The following is a 27,659-nucleotide window of genomic DNA, read 5'->3' as shown; positions in this document are numbered from 1 at the left end:
TTTTAGATTTTTTGACATAATCACAGTTAATATAAGGTATAACATGTATATAACTTAAAATTTTCAAGTTTTTATTATATCCAGAGCGGGGATTTACTTTGTTTATATTGAATAAAATAATAAAACTTTGTTTAGTGATTGCTGTGCGCCTGTAGGATACTGCAAACGTTTATACATTCAATTATTTAATGATATAGCACGTTACCAGCTTTGACAAAATTAAGACAATGGTTAAGAACTGAAAATATAGGTATTTAATTATAAAGAAGTTGAATGTTTGTTATTTTATATAATAACAATAACACTATAATATTTTAACTGGGTATATTACTTAGGTCCAAGACAATGTTATTATCTTAAATTAATTAAATTTATGCTGAGTATTTATTCGTTATGCTATGTTAATGTTAATGTAACTACTAACTATCTGAAAACAGTGTGTTTTAACTTTTGTACACTTAATATTCAGAACTATTTATTCATATTGCATATACACTATCTAATATCTATATTTGCGTTCAATTATTGATGGTTTCAAACTCTCCATCGTATTAATTATATTTCTGTACATTTAAAAAATGTAATAATCTTATTGTATTTATTTTTTATAAAATTTACCATTTTGTTGGTTGTCAATATCTGTAAGACAAACTAGATATTTTTACTCGTTAGACCTATTTTCAAATATAGTGTGGTTTTGCATTATTTTCTAATTATATAAAAACACATAAATATGAAAGTTGGAAAGAATACATTACTGTGAAATACAAAGAAAAAATATGCGTGACATTAATATATATTTAGGTATATCATTTTAATAAAATAAAATACAAAAAAATTAAATTAAAAATATTTCGATTGACTTTAGGTATACAATATAATATAAACTTAAATAACAAATATTCATAGGTATTTATAAAAAAAAAAAACATGGTTTAATATAGCCTAAGAATATACGATATTTGTATGCAGTAAAATAAGCGCTTAAGCACATAATTATATCATTATGATTAACAAAAATATTAAATAAATAATTATTTACAAATAATTTAATTATCATTCAATTTTAATAAAACTTATTATCTGTTCATTGTTTATTAAAATTTATTTGTTCCAAATTCTATACAACTCACTAATAGGGAAAATCGAATGCATATAGGTTATACTAAAATAAAATATGATGTATTCACATCATAAACTTAATGAAACAACTGTAACATTATTCATTAAATATTTGATATTATAAATTGTGCCATACTATTTAAAAAAAGCATATTAATATACGATGTTTGAACATTTTTTATTCCTTCTTAAAAATTTAATTCCTACCCATTTTTTGTTATGGTTTTCAACTTTATGAAATATGCTCAATTTTTGGTATTTTCTTTAATTTTAATCGGACTTACACATATGTTTAAACATATTATTATAATTGTTGATAATATATATAATTTACATATTAATTAGGTTTTAGTTTATAATGAAATGTAAATGTTTACAGTGTCAGTAACACTTGTAGTTACCTACCACCGTCCTGTTTACAGTTAGCCGTTATGATATATTTAAAATACACATAATATAATATATATCTATATATAGTCCAGTTTTTAATGTCTGTTGTGTAATGTATATGCCAGCGTAATATTATATATAAATATAGGTATTTAAGTTTAAAGTGCAGGTACCTACGCAAACCCATGAAGACTGACCAAATAAGTCGAAGAGTCAAGAGGTGCAAGATCGTTTATTTCTAACACGTTGAATTAATGTTTTATATTATTAATATATTTTTATGCTTGCTATAACACATTAATTGGTAAAAACTAGTGTGAATTTTAAGATGCCTTTTGCGTCTAACTACGGTCAGTTTTTCATTTCCCAAGGAACCCATATTTTGATACTTTATAAAAAAAAATCTAAGTATTGTATTGGCTTAGCAATTAGTTTTAAAGTATATTTAATATTTATTTACGATTCCGTCTAAAATTATACATTACCATTATTATAACCTACTTACGAAAATACATGAAACAGTTAGGTACTATTTAATATATTAAATATATATATATTAATAATAAGTATGATATTATTATTATTTAATATCATATGTCTGTGGACAAATAATGGATAGCAGGCGTTTTTTCTGTCCTCTAGAATATTATTGCTGTTGAACAGTTGTAGCAGTTCTTGACTTTTTCCAATCGTTGAATATCAGATACACTCCAGTTCCGTACACAGCCGCGTTGATAATTCCAAACACCTAAACGTTATAAAAAGTGAAAAAAAAAATTACTAATAATAATAATATATTGGTAAATATTACACAGATAACAGGTACTACAAACATGACATTTTAATACGCTAGGTTGACTAAAAAGTATTAACCATTTTTTTTTATATATACCTGTATAATTTTCTGTTATTAAAAAAACATTTTCGTAAACAATTTATACATTTTATTATTTTATATTTATTTGAGGTTTTCTATTTTTTGAAAAATCATTGATATACGCATTTTTAATGTCATATATTCTTAAGCAGAATATTTTTCTAAGAATTTTGATGTATAATCGAATTTTAAATGACAATGTAGTTAATATTTAATTATGTTTAAATTCAATAATTATTAATAGTTAAGATCAGCAAAGCCCCGAAGGAAGTGATATAAGTACAGCTTCACAGTGGTACCTTGAAATTATAAAATGTTGGTATACTACTCCGCTCATATATAAACTTATTGAATGTAAATACAATTATAACTATACTTAAAATTCAATATTAATCAAGATTTTTTTCTTTGTATAAAAAAATATATTTTTTCAAAGACTTAAATACTTTTTAACGTACGAATGTTAAAATAATCAGCAGTATTATTATAGCACACTTACCCCTGCCGCTATGTTTGGATTTTTGTAATATGATTGGTACGGTCTGGACCAGGCTGAAAGTTGTACGATGAACGCAACTGTGTACAGGACAGTTAACAGGAGCGTGTTGAAGAATTCCTGGAAAATTGATACTTCGATGTTAATATTTATAAATTATAATTCATTCGTAGATTCATGGTAATGAAATCACGATGGTCACTTTTTATCATCACAAAAATTGTTATGCTTGAACTTAATTTTAAATTGAAAAGGGGCCATTGAATTTTAGCAATGGCCCTTTATAGGGAACTTTCAAGTATGATGCTTGAAAACTTAATTTAAATGTAATTAAAATCCTTGGCCATTCATAATATTATATTATTAATTTGATTAGTACATGTAATAACTAATAATAATAATACTGTATTACCGTAAGCACCCAATTTATCGGGAAATTGATAGCTTCTCGGATGGAAAGCAAATAGACAAATGACCAGATGGCCGTCGCTATAAAACTGATGATGACCACGAACAAGAACCAATTGGTGCCCGGTAACCTGGCCGGTGAAGCAAGTGCTAAACATATTATGCCGAGTATCTGAAATGATTAAAAAATATTAACGATAATTTTTTTTTAATCAACGCCGCTTGCGTTGTATGCAAATATAAATAATATATTAATAATATGTATTTTATACAAATAATATGAATATTCATCGTGGCATAGAATATACTTATGAATGAAAATTATCATGATCGTGTGGAAAATAAATTATAGGTACTGGTGTCTTATTTTAATGTGCATTGATGTACGTAATTCACGTATATTTGCAGCGTTTGAAACTGTATATTATAGAATGCAGGTATAATACAATTCTAATTGAATAGGTTTACCAATTGGCAATTGCCCGGTGATAATTAAAGTAAAACAATCAATATTTCAAAAACTATAAATGTTTTTTAAAATAATTTTAAATGATTACAAAACAGCTAGTATATTTAATAAGAAATAAATTATATTTTTTGTAATTTTTTATATCGCTTTATTTTATTTTAAGTTTTTTTCTAAATTTCAATGTCAATACCTACATATTATATTTTAATTTCATATTCTGAGGTAGAATATTTATTGATTTAATAATTAGTCAAAACTTAAAAAGTATTTAAATTATGGATGAGAGGAGTGGAGTGAACCCGCATTAAGGCCGCGCAAAATGCTGGTTCGCTACTATCCACTCTTCTAACTTTTGGATGTAGTTTATGTTATAACCAATTAATTTATTATTTGAAATTCGATTTTTATACATCAAAATTCTTTGAAAAATATTCAGCTTTTGATATTAAAAATGTATGTTATTATTTATAAAAGTAAAAACTCTAAAATGATAATGATAAAATAAGCAATTTTTTTTTATAAAAATTAATACTTTGTCCTAATAAGTTTGAAAATACTTTTAAAAACGCTAATAGATTTTGAAATAATAAGTAATAATAATAAGTAGGTATTTCGTGTATCAAACAATATTATATAAATACCTAAACATTACAAACCCGATCGCCCACTATACACGCAGCACTACAGCAGTTGTACCCACTAACATATTAAATTATATTTCGACAAATATTACAATAGGTAGGTATATTTTAACCAGTACGATTTACAATAATAACGATTTAATCTATTCCGATTTACTTGTGATGGAAGTGTGTAGTATGGCTATATATTATATACAGAGTGAATCACAAAACATATTTGCCTTCTAAATAATGCAGTTATTGAAAATTTGATTTTTAATATTTTCAAATATTCTTAAGAACCCTAATTTTCTTTAAGAATTAAGGATTTTCCTGTAGTGATACAAACTTCGATTTTTCAAAAAAGAACCCTCATTTTCAACTATAAATTATTTAGTAGATTTTTTTAAACGAATAATTTTTGAGTTATTTAACTTTGTGTAATAAATACATAATAAATGCTAGATCTAAGATTAAACTTATTTTATATTTTTGTAAAAAGTTTTATTATCCTTAGTCCTTACTCCTTAATGGCTTAATATAAACATTTTAATAACTGAGAAACTATTTGTTTGAATTTTGAGTCTATTTTATTATTCCATTATATCTTTTGAGATATTTTCAAAAAAAATTATTCACTAATTTTGATGAATGATCTCAAATGACCTCATTTTAAAAACAGAAATTGGAATCACCATCATATGACACTTTTTAATAGTTTCTAAAAATAATCCCAATAATTTTAAAACATGGTCTTTTACTCTTTAGTGATTTTAAATATTCCAAGAATCAGAATCTAAATAAATTCATAATTAAATGAGGGAAACATGCTTGGTGAATCACTCCGTATGTATATATATATATAGAGACACGTGTAAAAAACTAAAAACACAAACGAAGGTCACCCATATACCTACTTAATATCATATAGATAGATCATAGATATAACCATTTACTGCGATGACTGCAGTATATACATATATAATATTTATCTGCACGGCTATATATGTCGTATAGTTCTCCACGTGTTGTGTGTAGTAATAATATATTAAAATATTATATAGGACCATTAATGCCGCACGCGCGGGAGTCTGCACCACATATATATGCGACAATGCCCACGCCAAGTCTTGGCCATGAAAACCAACGAATTCATTCGCCGTCGACGCGTTTGCAGCTATAGCGTTTTCCGTTTGTACCCCATAACCTATATAATGCCTATATATATCGTATACATTTTTATAACCGCGACGGTCGTACTTGTAACCGCACGCGATATAATAATAATGTAAACCGCATTAATGATTTTTCCACCAAAAACAATGTAAAACATTAATTGTACACATGTATTCGTAAATAATACTGACCAAGGTAGCCTATATTATGATAATTATTAAGTAGTTACTAGTAAGTACAATATAATACGTGTGACATATATTATTTTTTATAATTTTATATTTTAGCTGCGCGTTAGAGTTCGTCTGGCGTAACTGCATATACTTACACATTTTTTTTTTATGAAATTTAACGATAAAAGCGCGCGGCACCCAAAGTTTTAAAGTTTTCTTATGCGAGTCTATAAATACTATAATATATTTCGGTTGGTTTGCAGTCTTGAAGGCGAAATATACTGAACAGACGTTGATATATTCAATACATATTATAGTAAAAAATAAAATGTGCACGACACACACGCCGCGAACTGTGACCATCTTTGTCTGTATTAAAAAATGTTCCGAAGTGTTTCCTATAGGCCCTAGCACCATTGTCCCCCGTGTATTGTGAATATGATGTATGCCTTTGGATATTTTATAATCCCGCAGGAGTCTTTAAACAGTCTAAACTAGGGTTGTTAAGTTTTGAAAGTTACCAAGTTTCGCTATGAATCGCAGCGAATAATCCAAAAAATAAACTGTTAAACATTATCTTATTCGTTTCTAATTTGATTTTATTGTGATTTTTTAATGAAATATAATTCATATATTCTAGATTTACATTCAAAACTAAACATAGCTACAATAAATCGTCAAGTATGGGAAAAATATGCAGTTAAGTATAATTATACTTTTAAATTTGCCTTCAATTTAAGTTTATTTTAAGGTTCTACGCATTTTTATAAAACTCAATATTTTTATTGTGACTATAATGTATGTTTTGACCCGCAAAGAGATTTAATTTTGTTTAATATGGACATGCTCACATACTATCGTATGTATGGCTGTAGAATCAAAATGTTTTAAGACCCTTGTGTGTGGATGTAGGTTAGTGTGTGGTGGAAAGGGTGACGAACAAAAAAAAAATGATATTGTAGACAGAAATGAAATTGGATAGGAGTTCTTAAGTTAGGACACTAACACCGTCGGACAATGTTACAGTCTTTCAGTATATAATTTAACAATTAACATCAACTAGTAGCGTGTTTGTATTTTGTAATTTGTATATACGATGTTAACGTTTAGCGTCTATGTCGTGAAGTGTCATGATAAGTTAAAATAATTTTACATTACTTATACAAAATGTATACTTTTTATACTACTCTATGAGTATAACTATTAGAAAATAGTTTCATGTATCCGTATGGTTCCGTCAATCTGTCTGACTAAACTGATACAGTGGCCAGTGGGTTCACTGGGTTGGCTGGAATTATGACTGCATGTTGCCGAAATAATAGAACGAATCGTATCTGGATTCTATGTGGAACACGATGAGTCAACTTATTTTGATTCTTTGATTTTTATGAATTTCATAGACATTAATTTTCATCGATCTATAATCATAAAGACTGATCGGATATTTGACGACTTAGGATTCGTTAGAAAACCCGGGTTTTTCAGGTTTTTCGGAAGGATTGGGAAAATTTGGTTTTATTTATCATTTGCGGGATAAATAGTTTTGATGAAAAAATCTGAAATTTTCCGGAAAAATTGAAAATTTCATGAAAAAATGGTTAAAAAATTTTTTTCTTAAAGAATTGAAAAAGTTATGTAAAGTGGAAAGGAAACAACCCAATAAGTAATTATCATTATATTCATAATACATTAATTATTTAATATACTATAATTTAAAAAGTCTGCATTATAGTAGATGAATTTTGCAGATTCTATACTTTATTTATAAATAATTATATAATTTGTAATAACTAATAATAATTATTAATTATTTAGTATTTACTATTTAATTATTAATAGTTAATATAGTTAATATAGTGTTAATACAATGATTCGTACTCAGTATTGGGAAATGTGAAAATAAATGACAATGACAGGTTTCTTTATCTATTTTTTTTTTATAAGTTTTTTTTTATACTTCGATTATTTTAAACGTAAACACAATTTTTAAATTTTCTAAAAACTAGTTTTTTATCAGCAATATATTATTTTAATATTCTTAAATGTTTCTATATTTTCCGAAGCTCTGGGAAAAAAAATCACTAGTTTTATCGGGAAATTTTCTGGCATTTGGTCCCTAGCAACCCGCAGTATCTGTCTAATGAGAAGAAGTCCAAACATGAAATGTTTTTTTTATAGTATAAAAATAAATACAAAATTTTAAATTAAATATAGGTTATCTATAATGAACATCAAATTTTACATTATTGCCTTGGGTGTTTTATAAAATAAAACAATAAAATAATTGTTTGTAATTATTATTACGAAACTCTTTTTTTAATTTTTTTACGTTTTTAGGTGTGAATGTCCAAGTTCTGTCTGAATTTTGGGTCCATCCACTTGACTTAAACACAGATTGATATTACCTACATTATATAGTGCTATATAGACTCTTATTATAATTCATAGGTAACTCTATATCATTACCATATATGTAACGGTGTTGCTATATAGACGACATATTAATCATACTGTAACGTCTGTACTCTGTAGCTATGACATTTATGTGTCGCGGTATATTATTATAATTTATTATCGACCGATCGATTTAATATTATTATTCCCGTCACTATGCAGTCGTTGTTTTGTATTTTCTTTCCGCAGTCGCGTATAGCGGTATTCTTCGCGCCGCGATCCAGAAAACGATTAAAGTACCGTTCGCACATGCAAGGTACACTTCGTAATGCACTAACGCTACATCATATACGTATACATATCATATTATTATAGAAAACGATATATCGGCATAGGATGAGGTACCTATTTATATATATGTTATGTAATACGTTTTATGTATACGAATACTGCCCCGTGGGCTGACTAGTAGAGAAGTTTTCAAAAAAAAAAAAATCTCCAAACAATGGCTATTGCTGCACACGAATCACACATCAACGATATGCCTGTTTATTGTATTATTATTACTATTACTATTATATTTATGATATAATAATGTTTGCACTGCACGACAACGACGATGGCTCCTTGTACGTGCAGATATTTTTCCATTGAAAAAAACCGATTTTTGTACATTATTTTTAATTTTACATTATTATGTAGGTACTAAAATATTATACCGTACGATTTTCCTTCGAAACCTGGCGAAGAGCTAACTGAGCGTGTATATTCGACGACGTCATTATTATTATTGTATAATGTATAATATGATATGGTTTTGGATAAAAAAAAAATATAACTTAGTAGGTACTACGCGCAGTTATATATCATAATATTACGTAGCGTAAAATTAATTATTCTGCACAGCACACGTCTTATAATTTTACCGTATTTTCGTATTTAATAATATAAGTACGTATTAAACCTATATATCCTCAATTTGCACGTATATAATTGGTACAACCAGTAGATATACCGTATTTTGTATCTCTGCAGCATAATCAATATATTAATTCTATATGAATAGCGATTGGCGGTGACCTCTTTGGCCTTTGTGCACACAATTAAATATATAGATGCTATTATATATATGATTATTATAGCCTATATAGGTATCATACATAATTGATCATTCATAATATAGTAATTATATTTAAATATTATCATAACAATAAAATACTGTTGTGAAAAATACCCCCCCTCCCTCAAAAAAAAAATAACAATCGCCATCAGCCAGAAATTCTTGTCTCAACAATTGCATTAGTAGTGAAATCCACGTATAGGGTAACAAGTAGTGCAATTGCGCTATAGTTTTACATGGTACCAAGGCCAATATATATTTAGGGGTTACCGTGAATTAACACTAGAAATGCACATCTTATCACAAAATTGTATTTTTATAGGTTCTGCCATTCTATGATATGTATATAAGAGAAACGCGAGGACTGAGGAGTGTTATACTAGTGCATTAAAAAAAAATTGTATGTTGATCATAGAACCGTAAGACTAAATTTTCAAAGCTTCATGGGAAAACAATTATTCAATATACGATTTGAAAAAATGTATGCAAATATGCACTCCTAAATATAATTAATCTAATATAAATGATTATAACGGAGTCTTATTAGCTGAATTAGATATTTTACACCGCCATTGCATACAAATATTTTATTATTATTAATCTATCATTATGATCCTATATTTATATCAAATCGTAAAATAATTTAATATTTTTTAAATAATTATTACGTAGGTACAATCAAATATAGGTACTATCAAATAGTTCATACTTTTTAATATAATTTAAAGTTCCTTAGAAGCTGCTCCTGGATCCTCTCTCAAACAAGTTCTCTCAGTGGACAGCGGGACCCAGTATTTATATCATTATTATTATTATTATTCCGAAATAAAAAAAAATGTATAAAAATTGTCTATAACTATATAATATAGCTGGCTTAAAACCCTTGCAGTCGATTCCTTAAAATGATAGTTATTATTATTTTAATAATATTTATTTAAACCTTAAAAAAAAATTTCTATTAGGAATCGGTTTGCGCCTTGAGAATATAATTTATGTAGAAGACGATTTAAACGATGTACATGCAATTTATTGTTGTATAATTGGTCCAAACTTCTGACTGGGAAACTAAACCCACGCGTCATCACTGTATGTCCGTATATGTGTATCATCATCACGAGAAATAGGAATGTATATTTGTATATATATATATATATTTTTTTTGTATTTTACGACTGTATCAATCTTTCAAGAGAGTGAGTGTCGACAATATTACTTTAAAAACAATTACAGCAGAGCTCTAACGATATTTTTAAATACGTCAAGTGTAGTGGTATATAATTAAGAGAGAACATCCGGGGAGTATGGAATTTGAAAAACGAATTATTATTGTACAAAACTAAAATGTATATACGCGGGAAAAAATAATATATAGAGTGTTATTGGTTGTAGAACAGTTTAAATTTTTTAAACAAATATAATAATATTTATATTATAAGCACACGATTTTCCTTTAACCTCTTCAGACTTCAGAGCAACCATCGCATAATTCTCGACAATGCATTAACATATTATACAACATTGTTATAATTATTACTTAAAAAGAAAACGTTTTGAGTTTCCGAACCACGCAATCCGTGACATGTTTTTTTCTCGCGGAAAAACACGATTTATATAGTCAACTCTTTATTTATTTTGTTGACATGTTTTTTTTTTTCTTCCGTTATTGTTGAATTTCTCTTTGTGAGAACAAACCGGAGAAAACGTCGTTGCGTCGGTTTAATTGTCGTGAAGAAAAAAACCTCTACAATATGCTTTCTGCACTATATAAAGAGAACTCGATTAAAATTACACTATACCGATTAATACACAAGACCGAAGTTTTTCCATTATTATCGTTTTTGCTCGCCTCGCGGTCATATATATTCATTGAGCACTGCACGCCGAATTTTGTCACAAACTCGTAATGCCGTCAAATTTAATTATACATTATGTTTTTCAACGAAAGTCGATTTTTCTATTCATATTTCATACGTGTATAATATATTGTTTTGGACAATAGCAGGCTATAGGTCCTGTACTATATTATATACATTCAGCCATTGGAGTGTTCGACAAAAGTACATAATTACACGTAGTTTTTCCTCTCGAAAAACTCGTTCATGTCAACAAAATGTATAATATTTACCTTCTGGTGATGACAATACTGTAAATACTGTATATATAATAACCACAAAACTCGAATTTATGGCCCTTATAAAATATAATGTATAATCTCCATTTTTTTCTAACGTAACCTCAACTGTCAGTCATATGGGTATTATTTGTTCAACATATTTTACATAAACGAGAGTTTTCGAGGTAACATTTAATATGGGAACTTAAGTATCGAACGATATATATATTATATATGTATACACTTGTATACATATATATTATATATGTATACACTTGTATACATATTATTATATACTATTTATATTTTATATTATTAGTTATAAATCTATAATAGGTATATTACGTCTCATTTATAGTCTTATTTTTCTCGGCGATTTTCTAATTCAACGTTTGACGCAGTTCCGCGCGTGCGATGTTCTTATTACAATATTATGAGATACGAGTGATACGACTAATGTGAATCTATTATTAGGACGTCCAGAAACGTTGCAGAAGCGAGACTATATATACGTTTAAACGTTTTAACTTTTATTGCAGATATTATTAATATGCGATGCTGTTTTCATTGAACCATTTCAATCGTACAGCTTTGTACGATTGAAATGGTTCAACAAACGAATAGGATATTATTATGATAAAATTATGTTCATACCAAAAAAATTTCTCTTAATCTACGATTGATTAGACAAAGAACTTATAGGAACATAATATATCATGATAAATCGTATCAGTATAAGTAGTATGTATTTGTATGTTCACAGCACTTTTGAGCAGGGAGATTTTAAAAGTTTAAGCAGAAGTTTCCCGCTCAAGCCAATTATTTTTTCCCTGTAACACGAAAAAACATTGATTTTCAAAAACCATAATGTATGTTCACAGCACTTTTCGACAGGAAGGTTTTAAAATTTCAAGCGGGAATGTCCTCCTCAAACCAATTTTTTCCGTATAACACAAATTATAATAAATTCTGTATATACACACTTTTTAAAAAAAAAAAATAATTGTTTTAAATTGAATAAGAAAACAGTTTGATTAAAATAAAAAATAATTTATTAAAATCTGTTGTTTCAAGTATTATGTTACCTTAATCAAACCGTGTTCTTATTCAATTTAAAACAATTATTTTTTTTTTTTAAAGTATATGTGTAAGGATATACTGAATTTATTATAAATTGTGTTATACGGAAAAAAATTGGCTTGAGGAGGATACTCCTGCTTGAAATATTAAAATCTTCCTGTCGAACAGTGCTGTGAACAAACATTATGGTTATTGAAAATCTGTGTTTTTTTGTGCTACAGGGAAAAAATAATTGGCTTGAGCGGGAAACTCCTGCTTAAACTTTTAAAATCTCCCTGCTCAAAAGTGCTGAGAACATACAAATACATACTACTTGTATATTATAGTAGGTAATAGGTATACCGCAAGTGACGTAAGTATATACAATTATACTAAATACGAGCACTAGATTATAAACATTATACAAGACGGTAACAATCCATTATAGACAGTCAATTAGAGGTGCTCGAACGCGTGTTGTACCCAATTCGGCGCCGTATGGTGAACACACACACACGTCTTCATATATGCGTTCCATCGCGCATTGATCAAAACTGTAAACCTTAATTATATAATTTTGAACGAAATTAATCGTACTTGAACGTTTTCAAGTATTTAGTATAGGTCCTACTACCGTAAAGATAGAAGTATTTTGTTGTCTCTCAAAAAATATCGTCGAATGGTATTTATATTACTATAGAAATCGCTTATTCAAAACAAAATGTCAGGTCTTTAAAATTAAAGGTGCACGCATTATGGTTTTTGTGTGCTACAGACATTTAAAATAAATTATACGCGCGTACTTTGTAAGTAATCATCATTCTATAGTTCCGCTGTTGTCTGTTCACTGTTGATTATTTTCTGATCATTTCCGACCATATAGGGACTTTTATTCTTAATAAAATACGAATCAAAAATAATTATTTATGTTTTTGCGTTGCACGACGCAACGCGGCTTACGCGCTTAACTACAATAAGGAAAGTTTCACGTTAAAATGAGAATTTAAAATTCGTTCCATTATAACATATGTCATAAACGTCACATGCATTTTATTTTACACAGACTCATCGCCGTGGTAGCGCGATGACGCAAACGTTACGAGCAATATTCGTATTTCGGTATAATATTATTATACATAATTCAGGTAATATAGAGGTATATACAATATAATATTATACGTACCAATATATAATGCACGTTATAATAATATTACTTATACTCGCTCCATAGTTCCGTACACATCACATATATAAACACCAACTAATATGGAAACGTTTTGTCGCGATGGTTTTATGAGATGTTCATGTACCTACACGTACTCGCGCCACTATATATATATAAATCTATGCCATGCCCATATGCACGCATACATCTCGCAGCAGCTGTAAAAATGACTGAAGTCTCGACGTTTTTTTTTTTATTTTTAATGAAAACGTACGTATTGTATAGCCCGGAGACGTTGACACAAGCGCGGGTATCTACTTATATATATTATATTATACCTATTATAATAAGCTTTCATTTCTGTGGGAATTTCGTTTATAGTGTGTAGGCATAATAATTGCATATGAACATTAAATTCATTTTATACCACTCGTATAATACTCAACTGTAAATCACGGTACCGGGGTATAAATGGTATATAATAATGTTGCTATGTGTATATTTTATGATATTGTGTCGTAGCTGTAGCGTACATAAAATCATTATTTACCTACTGTAATATGGCACCGAACAATAATAACGAAAACTATGCTACGGCGTGATTACAGAGTATTTGCAATGACCGCATCTGCCATCAATCAATAATCTGTTATGAAAATAATAATATTTAAAATCAAAAACAAACAAAACTCCGACAAAACTGAACGGATAAAATAATGTTATTACCAGCATATAATACACACACACACATACCTGCAGGTATCAAATATCAATTATTTCTATTATATACATTATTGATATCTCAATATATTTTAAGCGTGTAATCACTGCGGCCACTGCAATCACACACTAAGTCCGGATTTCACTACATAATACTACCAGTCACGTAGACCGGAGGAGGGGCAGGGACTGAGGTTCAATATCAATAGTATGATAATCGACCTGCAAACGTGTTCTGAAAAAGTAAATAAATAAATGAGTTTACTCATATACTTATCTATATAGTATATTTATATTATACACGTACGTATTACGTATACAGGGTAATTCAGATTCACCGAGTATCCTAATCATATTTTTAAATGTTTAGGAATTTTTGTACTACTTAGGAAATGTTATGTGATGATACAAACATCTGTTTTTTTTTTTAAACAAAACCCCCTTTTTTATTTTGGATAGTTTTTTTAATGTGGATATACCTAATTATTTAAAGTTTTATAATTATTAAAATATTCAATTTAAAAATAAAAGTCCTCAAAAATGATTATACTAAAATATAAAATAGATATTAATATACTATAATACCAGACACTTGGCATTTTTCATAAATAATATACGTCAACATTTTCAGGAAAATTATTTATAAAAAAAAAGTACAATTTAAAAGGGAGGTTGTAATTTGAAAAACAGAAGTTTGTATCTTTGTATAGAACATTTCCTAAGTATTCCAAAAAATTCAAAAATCAGATTTAGAATAGCTGTGCGCGTTATTAAAGAAGAAAACGTAAGTAGAGCATGTTTGATGAATCACCCGTGTCTATATTATAAATTATATGATAATAATATAATATGCTGTACTTATGGCCGGCCGGCAGTGAACGCGACAGTCTCTATAATAATATGTAGAACTTTACTATTATAGGCTCACACCATATACTTATGATACGTGATAACACGCGTGAAACATACAAGTATATATAGGTAGTCCATTTAACGGTATCAAAATTCAAAATGAACGACGTTCAAGAATATTGATTTGTTTTATTTTTATATCAACGCATATAGCTGTAGTTGTAATGGCATATAATATGTGTTATGCCTCGTGCAAGTTGATGAACTATTGTGATTATTCATATTTATATACGATAAATTACCTATAGTACTTAGAAATTCAAATGTCATCATAAAAATATATCAGCTCAGTGATGAATTGGACCAATCAATCATAAATTTGTATTTTACTTGTATTTTCCGTAAGTAATATTTTCCCATTAATATTGTACAAATTATGATATGTACGTGTAAATATAATACAACAAGATAAACGCGGTCTCAGAGTATACTGTATCAGACATGAATACTGAATAGTCAAAATTATCTTGGAAGGATAAGACCTTTAGTCCCATAATTTATTTATAAGTAAGTGTACACAAGACAGTTTTTATGTAGGGGACTGAGGAGGAAAAATATTTGTTCATCCTTTTCTAGTTTCTACAATATAAGTCTATAAATAAAAACAAACATAGAAATCGACTAAAATGAAATATTATATGTGCGAGTGTTTTAAAAAAAAAAGTAATAGTTTGTTTTTTAATCATATACTGAAGGAACAATCATATAATAATCACATTATATTCTTAAAATTAAAAAAAGAAGCAATTAGTATATTTTGTTACTTTCATAACTTAATAGTTTGGTGTCTATAATTTATTAATTATCATAAATTATAATGCAATGTATCGTTATTCGTTAATTATAAAGTGCAATAGAAAAAAAATCATAAACACTAATTTTTATTATTATCCTTTATAATATATATATAAATAAAATGATTATTATATATAATTATAAAATATAAATTAGAGGCCACGAAGGAAATACATCTATATACTCCTCTTACCACTGTTAAAATTCAGGATAATATTGCATATTTGTACGTATGTATGTACTATGTATGCACATATACTGATATTAAATACTGTTTATTATATTACATGTATGCATATATATCATGTATTAAAAAGTGAAACAGTTTGATAACATATTGGTGCAATATGGTCTAAGCCTCCATATTCCCACCGGTATAATCTGGAGCAGTATAATTTTTTTTTTAATGGTTTTTATGGGGTTTATATAAATTGCACAAAACATTTTTACTCAAAAATATGCCCTTCACCAATTTCCCTATTGACGATGAGAATTATTGTTTCCCAAGCTCTGGGATACAATTACGTTATTAAGTGTTCTGTAAATAATACAGAAAGATTGATATATATATATATAAGCAATTTTGTATAGTGGTTCATGGAAGGTTTGAACTCACCAGCTGCTATTTTCGGGGTTAATCGCGAGATCGGTGAGCTAAGACGAACGTCGCGTCCTATTAACGCGATGATTATATACATCTATATTTTATTGGGTATAAATACGCGATGTTATATCTTTCTTTGCGATTACAGAGCAGTGCATTAATATTATTATTGTATTGTGTAGACGCCACGGCGGACCGAATGCTCGGCTGGACGTGGTAAAACGGCGAATGCGATTTCTAATCTCGTCTGTATAAAATATACATAATAAGACGACGGAAAAACGAAAAGAAATCGTTTTCACAGATCAAAAATAAACGATTTATCGAAATGTTTTTACGGCTCTAAAACGAGAACGGTTCCGCGCGCGAGCGCACTTATTAATACGCCGCGTGCATAACAAATAATATTTTAATATTGCTCGTCAAACCTAAACACGATGAGTAACTATAGCATTAGCATATTACCATATATGTATTTAGAATACTTTAACGTTATCTCCGTATCTATCACACTATTCACACCTATGTATACATATTATTAGGGCCCAAAGTTCAATGTGGTGAATTTATATTATTAGCGATGTCAAAACCATGTATTAGAACGATACATTCAAATACATATTTCGATTCATTCAACAGATATGAGTTATGTATATGTATATAGATAGATAATAACTTAAAGAGTGGAACTTTTAATTTATTTACATTACTTATTGTATTTTTTTTTATAAATTTCTAGTGCTTTTACCAATACTTTTTGGAGTGTAAAACTAGGTGATTCAAAATATTATCTCAAGAAATTTTGTTAGGTTCTCAGTTTAACAGTTATAAAATAGTTTAACATATAATTTTAAATTATCCTACTTTTTGGTATTTTTATATGTTTAAAATATATTGAATAATATAGTCACAAGCTGGGGTTATATTCCGATAAAAACTATTACCACATTTTTGTGTTTTCACTTTGTAACCTTAGAATTACTAAACTTCTTTAGATATTCAAATATATTGTATTCAATTGATTTTTTATAATAAAATTAAAAAAATCTTTAGGTAATTTTGTATGGCATTTTTAGCCATTTTTTTTTTTTATATATAGTTTTTGCTGAATTTAAATCTGGGGCATACTTTAGTAATTCCGAAATGTCAATAACTACATAGTTTGATAAAATAAATATTTTTATTTGCTTAAATGTTCAATGTTTTCTATCGTGTACATGTACGAGTATATACTAACAAATTTATCACTAACTTATCAAAATATTTAGTTTTAAAGGTACCATTTTTTTGTAATTATTGTTGAATGAGTTTTTAATTTGAACATCCAAAATTGTGTTTATTTTTTATTTATATCTGGATAAAATTAATGCGAATAAATTTAAACATTCGTTGTAAATCCGTCTAAATAACGCCCAGAATTACCAGTAATGTATATACTAATAAGTTAGATATATACTGCACTATATATTATATTGTAGTGCGCACTGCGCATCATATTTCTATGGCTATTATAGAATTGCCATCCATATCATATTGCATGAAAATTTTCATCCAAGTGACCGTGTACATATAATACATATAATTATATTTAAATATTTAACCGAATTGGATCTGAACAAATTTTAGCGAAATGCGCAAACGATCTGTAGCGGAGCGTTTAACTATACGTTGCCCATCATATCCCGGAATATCTAATAATATATATATATATAATGTATATAATTGACCGCGTATAGAAGAATTGTTAACTCTCTTATACTTACAGTACTTACACCTATCTTCACCAATTTTCCCTTATAGCTGAAATAGAAACCATCTAAAACTAAAATTAACAACAACAATCAATTTAAGCTGCTAAAACATTTAAATAACAACATAACTGATAATAATCCTCGCCATATAAAGTATAGGTATTATATTAAAATAATTATGTAATCAATAATCAATGTATCATATTTGTTTCTTATTATTTTATAAATATCTATATGATGCTTAGATGTACCTATGTATTAACGAAGAATACGGTTAATTCTAACCTATCGCTTTTACTTGTATTATGATGAGTGGTGACTGATGAATTACTACAGATGAACTTTTGCAGATTATGATATTATTATGTTAACGGTTGATACAACCGCAAATATCCTTTTGAAACTACTTTTATCGTTTTCTGCGTATTTTCATCATTTATTTCTGAACAGGTAGGTCTCTCAAGTATAAGTACACAATTTACGCTATGTGTACATAATAATATTATCGCATGTAGCGGTATTACACAACTATATAACTCACTTTATAATCATTTCATATACGCGTATAGTCGTTTATTTCTTCAAAGCCGACAGATTGTTTTCTTTACCATTATTTCAATTCTATATACCTATAGATATATAAGTATAATATTATGATATATATATAATATAGAAACTGTACACGTACGCACATAGCACATCCATCACACAGAAACCGTAACAATTAATATAATTACATCAATATAAGACGCGACCTGCGGTTACTACCGTCCAACGGTATTGTTAGAAAATGCAATTTTCTTATAATTACATAATAGCTGCATACGAAAACCAAACATATTTTTAACATAAACATTTAATTTATGTTTTATACATTTATGTTTTTTTTTCATTCGATCACGTATTTTATTCCTCGGCGGCATTAAAGTTATTTTTACTAAATAGTATTTTTTATACTATATAATGATTTAAGGTTAATCCATATTATTCACGATTCATTTATTTCTTCCGCGCGCGTGGACATATCATACAAAGTTAAATTAAACTCTGAAGTTGCGTTGTACGGTCCCCCGCTGGGGGGGGGACAGAGAGGACGTTGATTGGGGACATACATCAAAGCATATTTCAGTTTACAACAATGAACTCATATAAATATATAATATTATGTATGCATAGAAAACCTTTTAACCATTAAATTAAAAAAAAAAAACGATTTTCCTTCAGTTTTTCCAGTCTATTTTACTTTTATAATACTGTGACGTAAAATAATAATGGTTGTCACTCGCGGAACACATCATTTATATAATCGTTTCATTATTGAATTTAAAGTCACCAATTTTGTGTGGGTTAACGCGTGTTATATAATTATATTAATTTATCAAAGTAAAATACGTGAAATATTAAAAACGAATCATAACAATGAATATACAAAATAATAATAATAATATATTTTTGCCAAGTGCATCAGAGACGACGAAAGATAAAGTTATCGTTTGAACATTCTATACAGCTGTTATAATATTTATTTTTTCAATTATCATTATATTTGCAATGTACGCAATATTTGAATAAGACACAGTTAAATACTTTAATGTTCTACATGATTCAAGACAATTATGACGGTGTCATTATTACTCAGTCGGAAACCGCTCCCGAAAAGACAAAAAAAAATCAACAATTGAGACATCGGCACATGGCAATACACAGAGATAAACAACTGCCAAGAAAATATAAACCAATTAAGATAATATTATACGGACGGTGCGTGGATAAAACTCATAAATTTAGCCATTTTTAGATTATTATTTACTACGCTTTATTGTAAAAAAAACAATTTCTACGTACTTAGTTATTTTTCATATTTTCAAAATATTTTATTTCTGTATTTTTTCTTAATTAAGTTAATCAGTTAAAAATGTTAAAGCCTTTAAAGAAAAATAACATTTTTTTCGTTTCCCCCAAAAAAGTGATTATTTGACTTTACACATTTACTCTTTTACACCACCATATATAATATAATATATAGATATAGATATATGTACCTACTTATTAATACCTTATACCTATTATAATGTGCGTCTTTTAGTCGCAGACTATATAAAACCATTCGTTGCAAAATACATATTATAATATTATGTTCAACTGTGATTTATGAACTCAGAAAAATGAGGAAGTATGAAGGACTTAAAAAATACTTATACTTGTTCAAGTATCCGTTTTATTTTGGCTTCGAACAGTATGGTGTAGAATGTTTAAATATAATATTCGAAACGATGTCAATTAGCTTTAAATTTTTAATGTTACTACATTTTGTCCATGCAAATCCATATCACCGCGACCCCTATGACCATAAAATGTTATCATCTACTAACTATATATTATACGCATATTACTATGATACAATGATACATGTAACTAATAACTATGCGTGGCTATGTAGTTGTACAATCATTTTACCGACCCAAAAATGTTTCTCGACGAATATACTAAAGTTAAAAGGACACTGTCGTCGCCCGCATGATGGTTAGTTTGTTAAACGCGATAATGTCCATACTCCATATTATATTATGTTATATGAATATATTATTATTGATTGTTATACAGGTGTAAAAGGATTTGTGTTCGGTTTCTTCTAGCTTCTATCACATAGCTGAAATATACAAGGTTATTGAAATAGTAGGTAATCCAACTTTATCGTTTAATCTTTAATCATGCTAGGAAATTAAAACTGTAGCGTAAATAAGGGATGATGTTTTGATAGATGATAATATAATATATCAGAATTCACAGCATAAAATACACCTACCTATTATATTATAGATATTATACTAAATTATTATTATAATTTATTTATTTAATAAAACAGATGTTAAACATAAATAAATAAATAATATAATTTAATACTTAAAGGAAAAAAACTATTCATCATTCTATCAGCGACCTCACTTAAGCTATATTATCATCTCAAGACAATCATTCGAAATACTCCCGGACATTTACAACATATGACTAAAATGATACTGTCCCGCAGATTTATAAATCGAAAAAAATACTAAAAGGCTTTGCTGTGGAGTTTATACTATAGGTAGTAGTATAGAAGTATAGCATATCAGTATAATACTACCCCATTCGCCATTATTATATTATGTTTAAATATTTTTTTTAATTTACGGTATTAAATACTGTATTTAAATATTCAATAAAATATATTTTTATCTTAGTAAGTGCGTAAATCAGTAACTACTCGTTCAAATTTCGATGTATTAATATTTTAAAAAAACCATCTTGTATGTATAATGTATATTATACATATTCCGTATCTACTGTACTACGGGTATATTTTATAATTTTTGAGAATATACTATTATGAAACCATTATAACTACTGTCTCTCATTTTCTTTCGTTCTAATGAAAATAAAACAGAAACGTATTATTTAAAAAAGGTAGATACCGCGTGGTGTGGTCCGCCTCCGCTTTAATTATTTTTCATTTTAATGCGAACAAAGAACGGACAACCATCTTGTAATTACGACTGTATCATACTGTTTGTTAACCGGTAGAAATTAGTTTAATTAACGTTCAATTAAGACATTTAGCCGTTTGTGCGTTGCGTGTAAGGAGCTTATATATACGCACACGCCACACACACACATATCATAAATCATATTGCACGCTGTTGCAGGTCAGTGTGTCGACGACGCCAATGGTCATATAATGTGCCCCATAGCTGATCGTCAAGTGCTTACAGTCTGCTAGCGGAAGTACAGATACGACTTATGCCGCGTAACAGCAGGAAACGGAAAAAAATGAATACGACCACGATCGCGACAACAACGTATTTATTAATGAAAAACTTCTCGAGCGTAGGAGTACTTGCAGTAGTAGTATACTCCGTCGAAAACACCGTTGCAACGACGTGAGTACCGTCATCGTCATCGTCATTCGTCCTACTTAAAATAGTTAAAACTGTGTGAATGCGGTACACACCTGCTCACACAGGCCTAATGATCAATAATATTATTATTATTTTATTGAGTGTGGATGATTATGACATGATGTTTCGAAAAAAATTGTTTATAAAAATGTATTGCATACGTATAGACTTATATTACGAGATGGTAGAGAAATATAAATATTAGGTATGTCTTACTATCACCGCATCTTCTCTTTGAACAAATAATATTATTTTATTATCAATTGCGGGAATAATCAAAATTCTCGAAAACTGGGAAAAGAAGAGGGGACTTCGGCTCCTTAATATTTTTTATAAACTAATAAAGTATATATTATATAACTATAAACCCACAGGAAAAAATGATGAAAAATATACACTAGGTATATAAGTATAACTGTATAAGTATTTTGTACTCCGCTCGTCTAGTAGGAAACTGTTTAGAATGTCTAAGGACTGAGCGAAACTGATACCCAATCGCTCTATTTATATTGTATGCCACTGCTACTTACGCAGAAAGTGATTTTAATGACAACCGATCTATGCGATTTATTTTTAAAATATCATATACTGCAGTGGATAATATAATATAATATACATTTATTAATAATTTATTCCATTCATTTATAACGTTTAGGTATAGATAGGAGTTATATTATGACAATGCAATGATATGTACGTACCTACGTACCTATAATGTACTTTACACCTGTGTAAACTGAAAAATGAAACTTATAGACAAAAAATTCCATCTAAAAATGTTAACGAAATGAGTAATTATTATATTCTATGCATAATGCTGCTTAAAAATAATAAAGTTTAAATTTTGTTTAAATCCAAATAAATATAGGATACACGTCAAGTGTTGCATTATCTGTTCGAGAAACATTTGTTTAAATGTTCATAAAATAATAATAATAACAACTATATAATATATATATATAGTCTGCAATAGTGAAGTTCATTGTTAAAACGATCGCTCTGTATACAAACATATACATTTCAGAAATATAATATATTAACGAGGTGTAGAGTCGCGCGTAGAGCAGGTATAATAATATATAGGTGAACTTTTCTTTTTCCGTCTTCCCTCGCGTGGGTTACCTCGTGCAGTGTGTCACAGCAATTATTCGTATTTATAAACATTATATTATTATACACGTTATCCCCCCAATACATGCTTAATAACCCACAGTTTTGTTTTTTTATTTTACCACATTCCGTTCGGATATTGTTATTATCATTCGTGTAGCAGAACAAGATCAGGTTTTCATAACGGCCTGGAGCTTTGTTGTTATAATTGTTTCATAAAATAAGTCGTTCGGTCCAAGTCTCCGGAATCCGTATTTATGCATCCACGTGAACGATAAACAATTTTAAATCGTTTCACAAACACATCCGTAAACAACAATGGGGTGAAATAAAATCCGTCACCATAGACTAAAAATGTTTGAACGACCGTTTATTCCTTCCATAATAATCGTTTATAATTTAATGTTAATGTCTAACGGTTTTACAATATTAAAATGTATTCAGGCTCAAGTAAAAAAAGTATTTATCATTAAGACGCGTTCCTACGATAATATTATGGTTTTTTAAATTACAATTTTTTCTCTACAAACCGGCGTCTAAAAATAAAACATATGTATGCGTGTCACTTTTTCTCGCGCGTATGTGTTAAACACAAATCGTTTGATATTATAAAATGTGGTGGTGCGTTTTCCACGTCTGCGATGAATTTAATTTAATAATAACTGTTTCAATATTACGATGTATCAATTGAACGCGTTATAATTTCTTGAATCAAATATTGTAAATATTATAATACTAAAACAAAACATGTTGAAATACAGTTCAATCGATAATAATATATTATTCTATTCAGATGTTCAACTAAATATTATTTATAACTAGGACGTATATTTTAGGACGCTACATATGTATGCAATATATAACTGTGGATACGCCGCAGTGGCTTTGTTTTTTTGCTTCAAACCGTACAAAAATGAGAAGATATTTTTAAAACTCGATCTGTAAGCATTGAACAATTAACGTATAGGTTATATAGTATATGGGCCGTGTACGTTTACTGTATGTATCTATAGGTACGCAGAGTTTGGGCAGTTTGGCGTGTTCAATATGGATCAATATTTTATAAATGAGTATATTTTGTATTATGCAATTTAATATCATTATACGAGTATATAGTTGTTTTTTTTTGTCCGCTTTTCAGTCCAAACACGTAAATAGCATTATTTGGAAAATAATAAAACGTGTAATTAAATTTCCGTTTATGTTATAATATTTTCATCCGTAATGTATAATAATATAATAATAATTGTGTGCGTTTCTTTTAACAGTATGACAAAAATCTATTGTAGTAGCCTTGTGGAAGTTAGGTGCGCCAAGAATGCTTAAACCTATTTTGATGGGTTTACACGCGGTGGTGGTGGCGTAAGGCTTGGCCAATGGGTGTTTCTTTTTAAGTATGCACGCGCGCTCAACAAATTTTATTAAAATAACAAAAACATCAATTCAGAATTGTATACGCATAGATTATATTGATTATAATATTGTGTTTATACTCGTAAAAAATATGTGTTAAATGTTAAATGTGTATATCCGACGTTTCTCTGCGTAAACAACTACTACAAAAGTGTTATAATATAATAGCTATGTATAAATATTATATATACGTATATACTAGTTTGTCCCTAATTCCAATAAAACCACAACACACAAAAAACACACCAACGTTTTTTTAATTATTTTAAACAAATGCGTATTTACACTATAATGGTTTAATGATTCATCAAGTGAACATTTAAAGCCAATATTAAAATCCAAACACTTATAATGAAATTATGATTTCATTGATAATTTTTATCGCCTATCAAAAATTACGTCTTTATAGCTTTGCATCTTAAATAATTCTTTAAAATCTTTTAAATATTTTTCGTTTACGTTCTTTTGTTTCTCGACCACAAAAACGCGATACAATAATTTTGTATAGACATTTTTTAAATTATTTAAATTTGATACAATTGCACTTTATTGTTCTATCCAGAGATATTCCATTATTTTATTCTGTTGTCGCGCTTACCGTGCACCGTGTGAGTTGACAGTTTATCTCTGACTGGAATATCATGATTATGAATGAAATATGTGCATATTATAATTAGGTAGGATTGTTATATGTTCCTACATGTTATTACTATTACTATTATTCAAACGACTTCGGAAAAAAGTATTTTAAAAAAGCACAGGGGATAGGTCTAATATTCAGAATATGTTATCCAACAACAAAACCAATGGAATGTTTCATATTTCAGTGACTATACAAAATAATAGTTTTTACCGAAATGTTTATTTTAATTTTTCGTAAAAATTAATCGTTATAATACTATAATAGTTTATTCCTTATGTAACTACAGTTAATAATATGTATATATCATATTTTAAAACGTATATAAATATTTATCATGAAACTTACCAACTGTGCTAATTTCAATATCCCTGGCAAAGTTTTGAAATATTTGTAATTGATTTCTACCCAAGAAAAAATGTTGTTCATGTTTCCATTTTCCACTCCAGGTTTTCCAGGTTTGGATTCGGGATTTTGAACGGTAACCACAGTTTCCGGCATTATTTTAATATATTTTTACGGATTTACTTATAATGAAAAATAAATTGTATATTTGTACAATATTTTTGTTAATGTTAGATTTCCTTTATACGTAAACGCTTAAAGACTTTATAGGCGAATAACCGTCGGTCGTTGCTCGTGTGTTGACTGGAATTGAACTACCTATTCAATAATGTTCACGCTGAACTGCGGTCAGCCAGCTGTACACAGCCCGTATTCGTATAGTGTGGCGTTTAGAGAGGGGCAGTCGTATACATGAACGAGAATAGTAATCTTCGTTTTAATTTCCTTTCAAATAGTATGCTTATTTTGTTTGTTTTGTTGATCTTATACAATTAAACAGACATCAAAATTTGTAAAATCATTAATATTATTCTATACATTCATAAAAAATATGTACATGGACCCGTGGACGTGGTGTTACTATTTAGCTATATGTTCCTCTAGTATGTCGTATGTGCATAGAAAAAATGACATTGCCAGTCCAAGTGTCCAGCCGGCAACCTGTTAATAAAATATACGCTTTACGCTTATAGAGTGGCAAAATTACGGCGTTACATATTATAGTGTCAAACAATGATATTACATTTTACATAAATTTTAAATTTTAATATACCTTTTAAGTTATAATATTTTAATAATAACTGTCAAAATAGTGTAAAGTAATGCAAAACTATAAATTATTGATTAACATCTAACAAGAAACTTTTTAAAGATAATTTGAACACAAATTATTATTGAAAATATTTAGTGTACGCCGCTTAATCAGTACAATATTGAAATATCAAATTTTCTTTGAAATAAATATTATATTATTATCATATTATAATTAATATTATTTTATCATTAGCCCATTATATTTAATTATTTATTATATTATTATTTTTATTTGTATTTTCATTAAACATTTGTCTATACACTATTAATATAATTTATATAGTAATGTTATACAAAATATATTTACCATATTTAAAATTCTTTTTACAAAATAGGCAGGTACCTAATATAACGAAAAAACACAAAAATATTTAATTCATATCCCTAATTTGTATAATGTTTATGGTGAAATTTAAATTTAAATACAAGTTATTTTCTAAATAAATAAACTAAATTTTAGAAATTCCAATAAACATTTAAATGTGACGATTTAAATTTTTTTTATAATTAGATAAAATTATAATTTAAATAGCACTTTTATTTTATACAAAATACCATACGCATTTTATATTTCAATACGTAGGCCACTGATTTGTGCAATAGTGCAATAATTACGAGTGCTTATAGGCTTATTAGTACTTAATATATTCAACTATACAGGTGATTCATTTTCTATTTATATATAAATAAAATTGTATTGGTAATAATACATTTTCTATGACTTGACAATGCACTTTTAATCCTATGGATTACCATTGAATATATATATTTAACATATTCTTTTGTTATAATTGCCATCACAACGTCCGCCTACTTTGAATCTTACCTACATATTTTTAAACTAAGATTCTGGATTCTTGATTATAAATTATAATATCTAAGAAAAAAATAATTTATATGCATCAATAAAGTTGTAATATTATTATATATATTAAAAACTATAATTTACTAAAATCATCTACAGATATCCGTAAAAGACTAAAACTATTTTTCCAAAAGTATCAACACTATCAACAACTTGTTAATATTATTTTTGAAA

The 27,659-nt window shown here is 28.0% G+C and overlaps 1 protein-coding gene across 1 annotated transcript; it reads right to left on the bottom strand.

Annotated features, from left to right (window-relative positions):
* Positions 1-780: 780 nt before the first annotated feature.
* On the bottom strand, positions 781-26,137 carry LOC132922041 (CKLF-like MARVEL transmembrane domain-containing protein 8). The gene is made up of 4 exons (XM_060985347.1): positions 25,811-26,137; positions 3,298-3,465; positions 2,889-3,005; positions 781-2,260 (listed from the first exon to the last, which is right to left on the bottom strand). The coding sequence occupies exons 1-4, from the start codon at positions 25,961-25,963 to the stop codon at positions 2,159-2,161; spliced, it is 540 nt and encodes a 179-aa protein (XP_060841330.1). The 5' UTR covers positions 25,964-26,137; the 3' UTR covers positions 781-2,158.
* Between the last annotated feature and the right edge of the window lie 1,522 nt (positions 26,138-27,659).

Source organism: Rhopalosiphum padi, chromosome 1 (assembly GCF_020882245.1).
Source record: "Rhopalosiphum padi isolate XX-2018 chromosome 1, ASM2088224v1, whole genome shotgun sequence".
NCBI lineage: Eukaryota > Metazoa > Arthropoda > Insecta > Hemiptera > Aphididae > Rhopalosiphum > Rhopalosiphum padi.
The sequence above is the reverse complement of the archived record's forward strand: the minus strand, read 5'-3'. Positions and strand labels throughout refer to the sequence as shown.

Coding starts and splice junctions, on each gene's coding strand:
- LOC132922041 (XM_060985347.1), bottom strand. CDS start 25,963: ATGCCGGAAACTGTGGTTACCGTTCAAAATCCCGAATCCAAACCTGGA. Junction 3,006..3,297: donor CGATAAATTGGGTGCTTACG/GTAATACAGTAT, acceptor TCAATTTTCCAG/GAATTCTTCAACACGCTCCT. Junction 2,261..2,888: donor ATCCAAACATAGCGGCAGGG/GTAAGTGTGCTA, acceptor TATAACGTTTAG/GTGTTTGGAATTATCAACGC.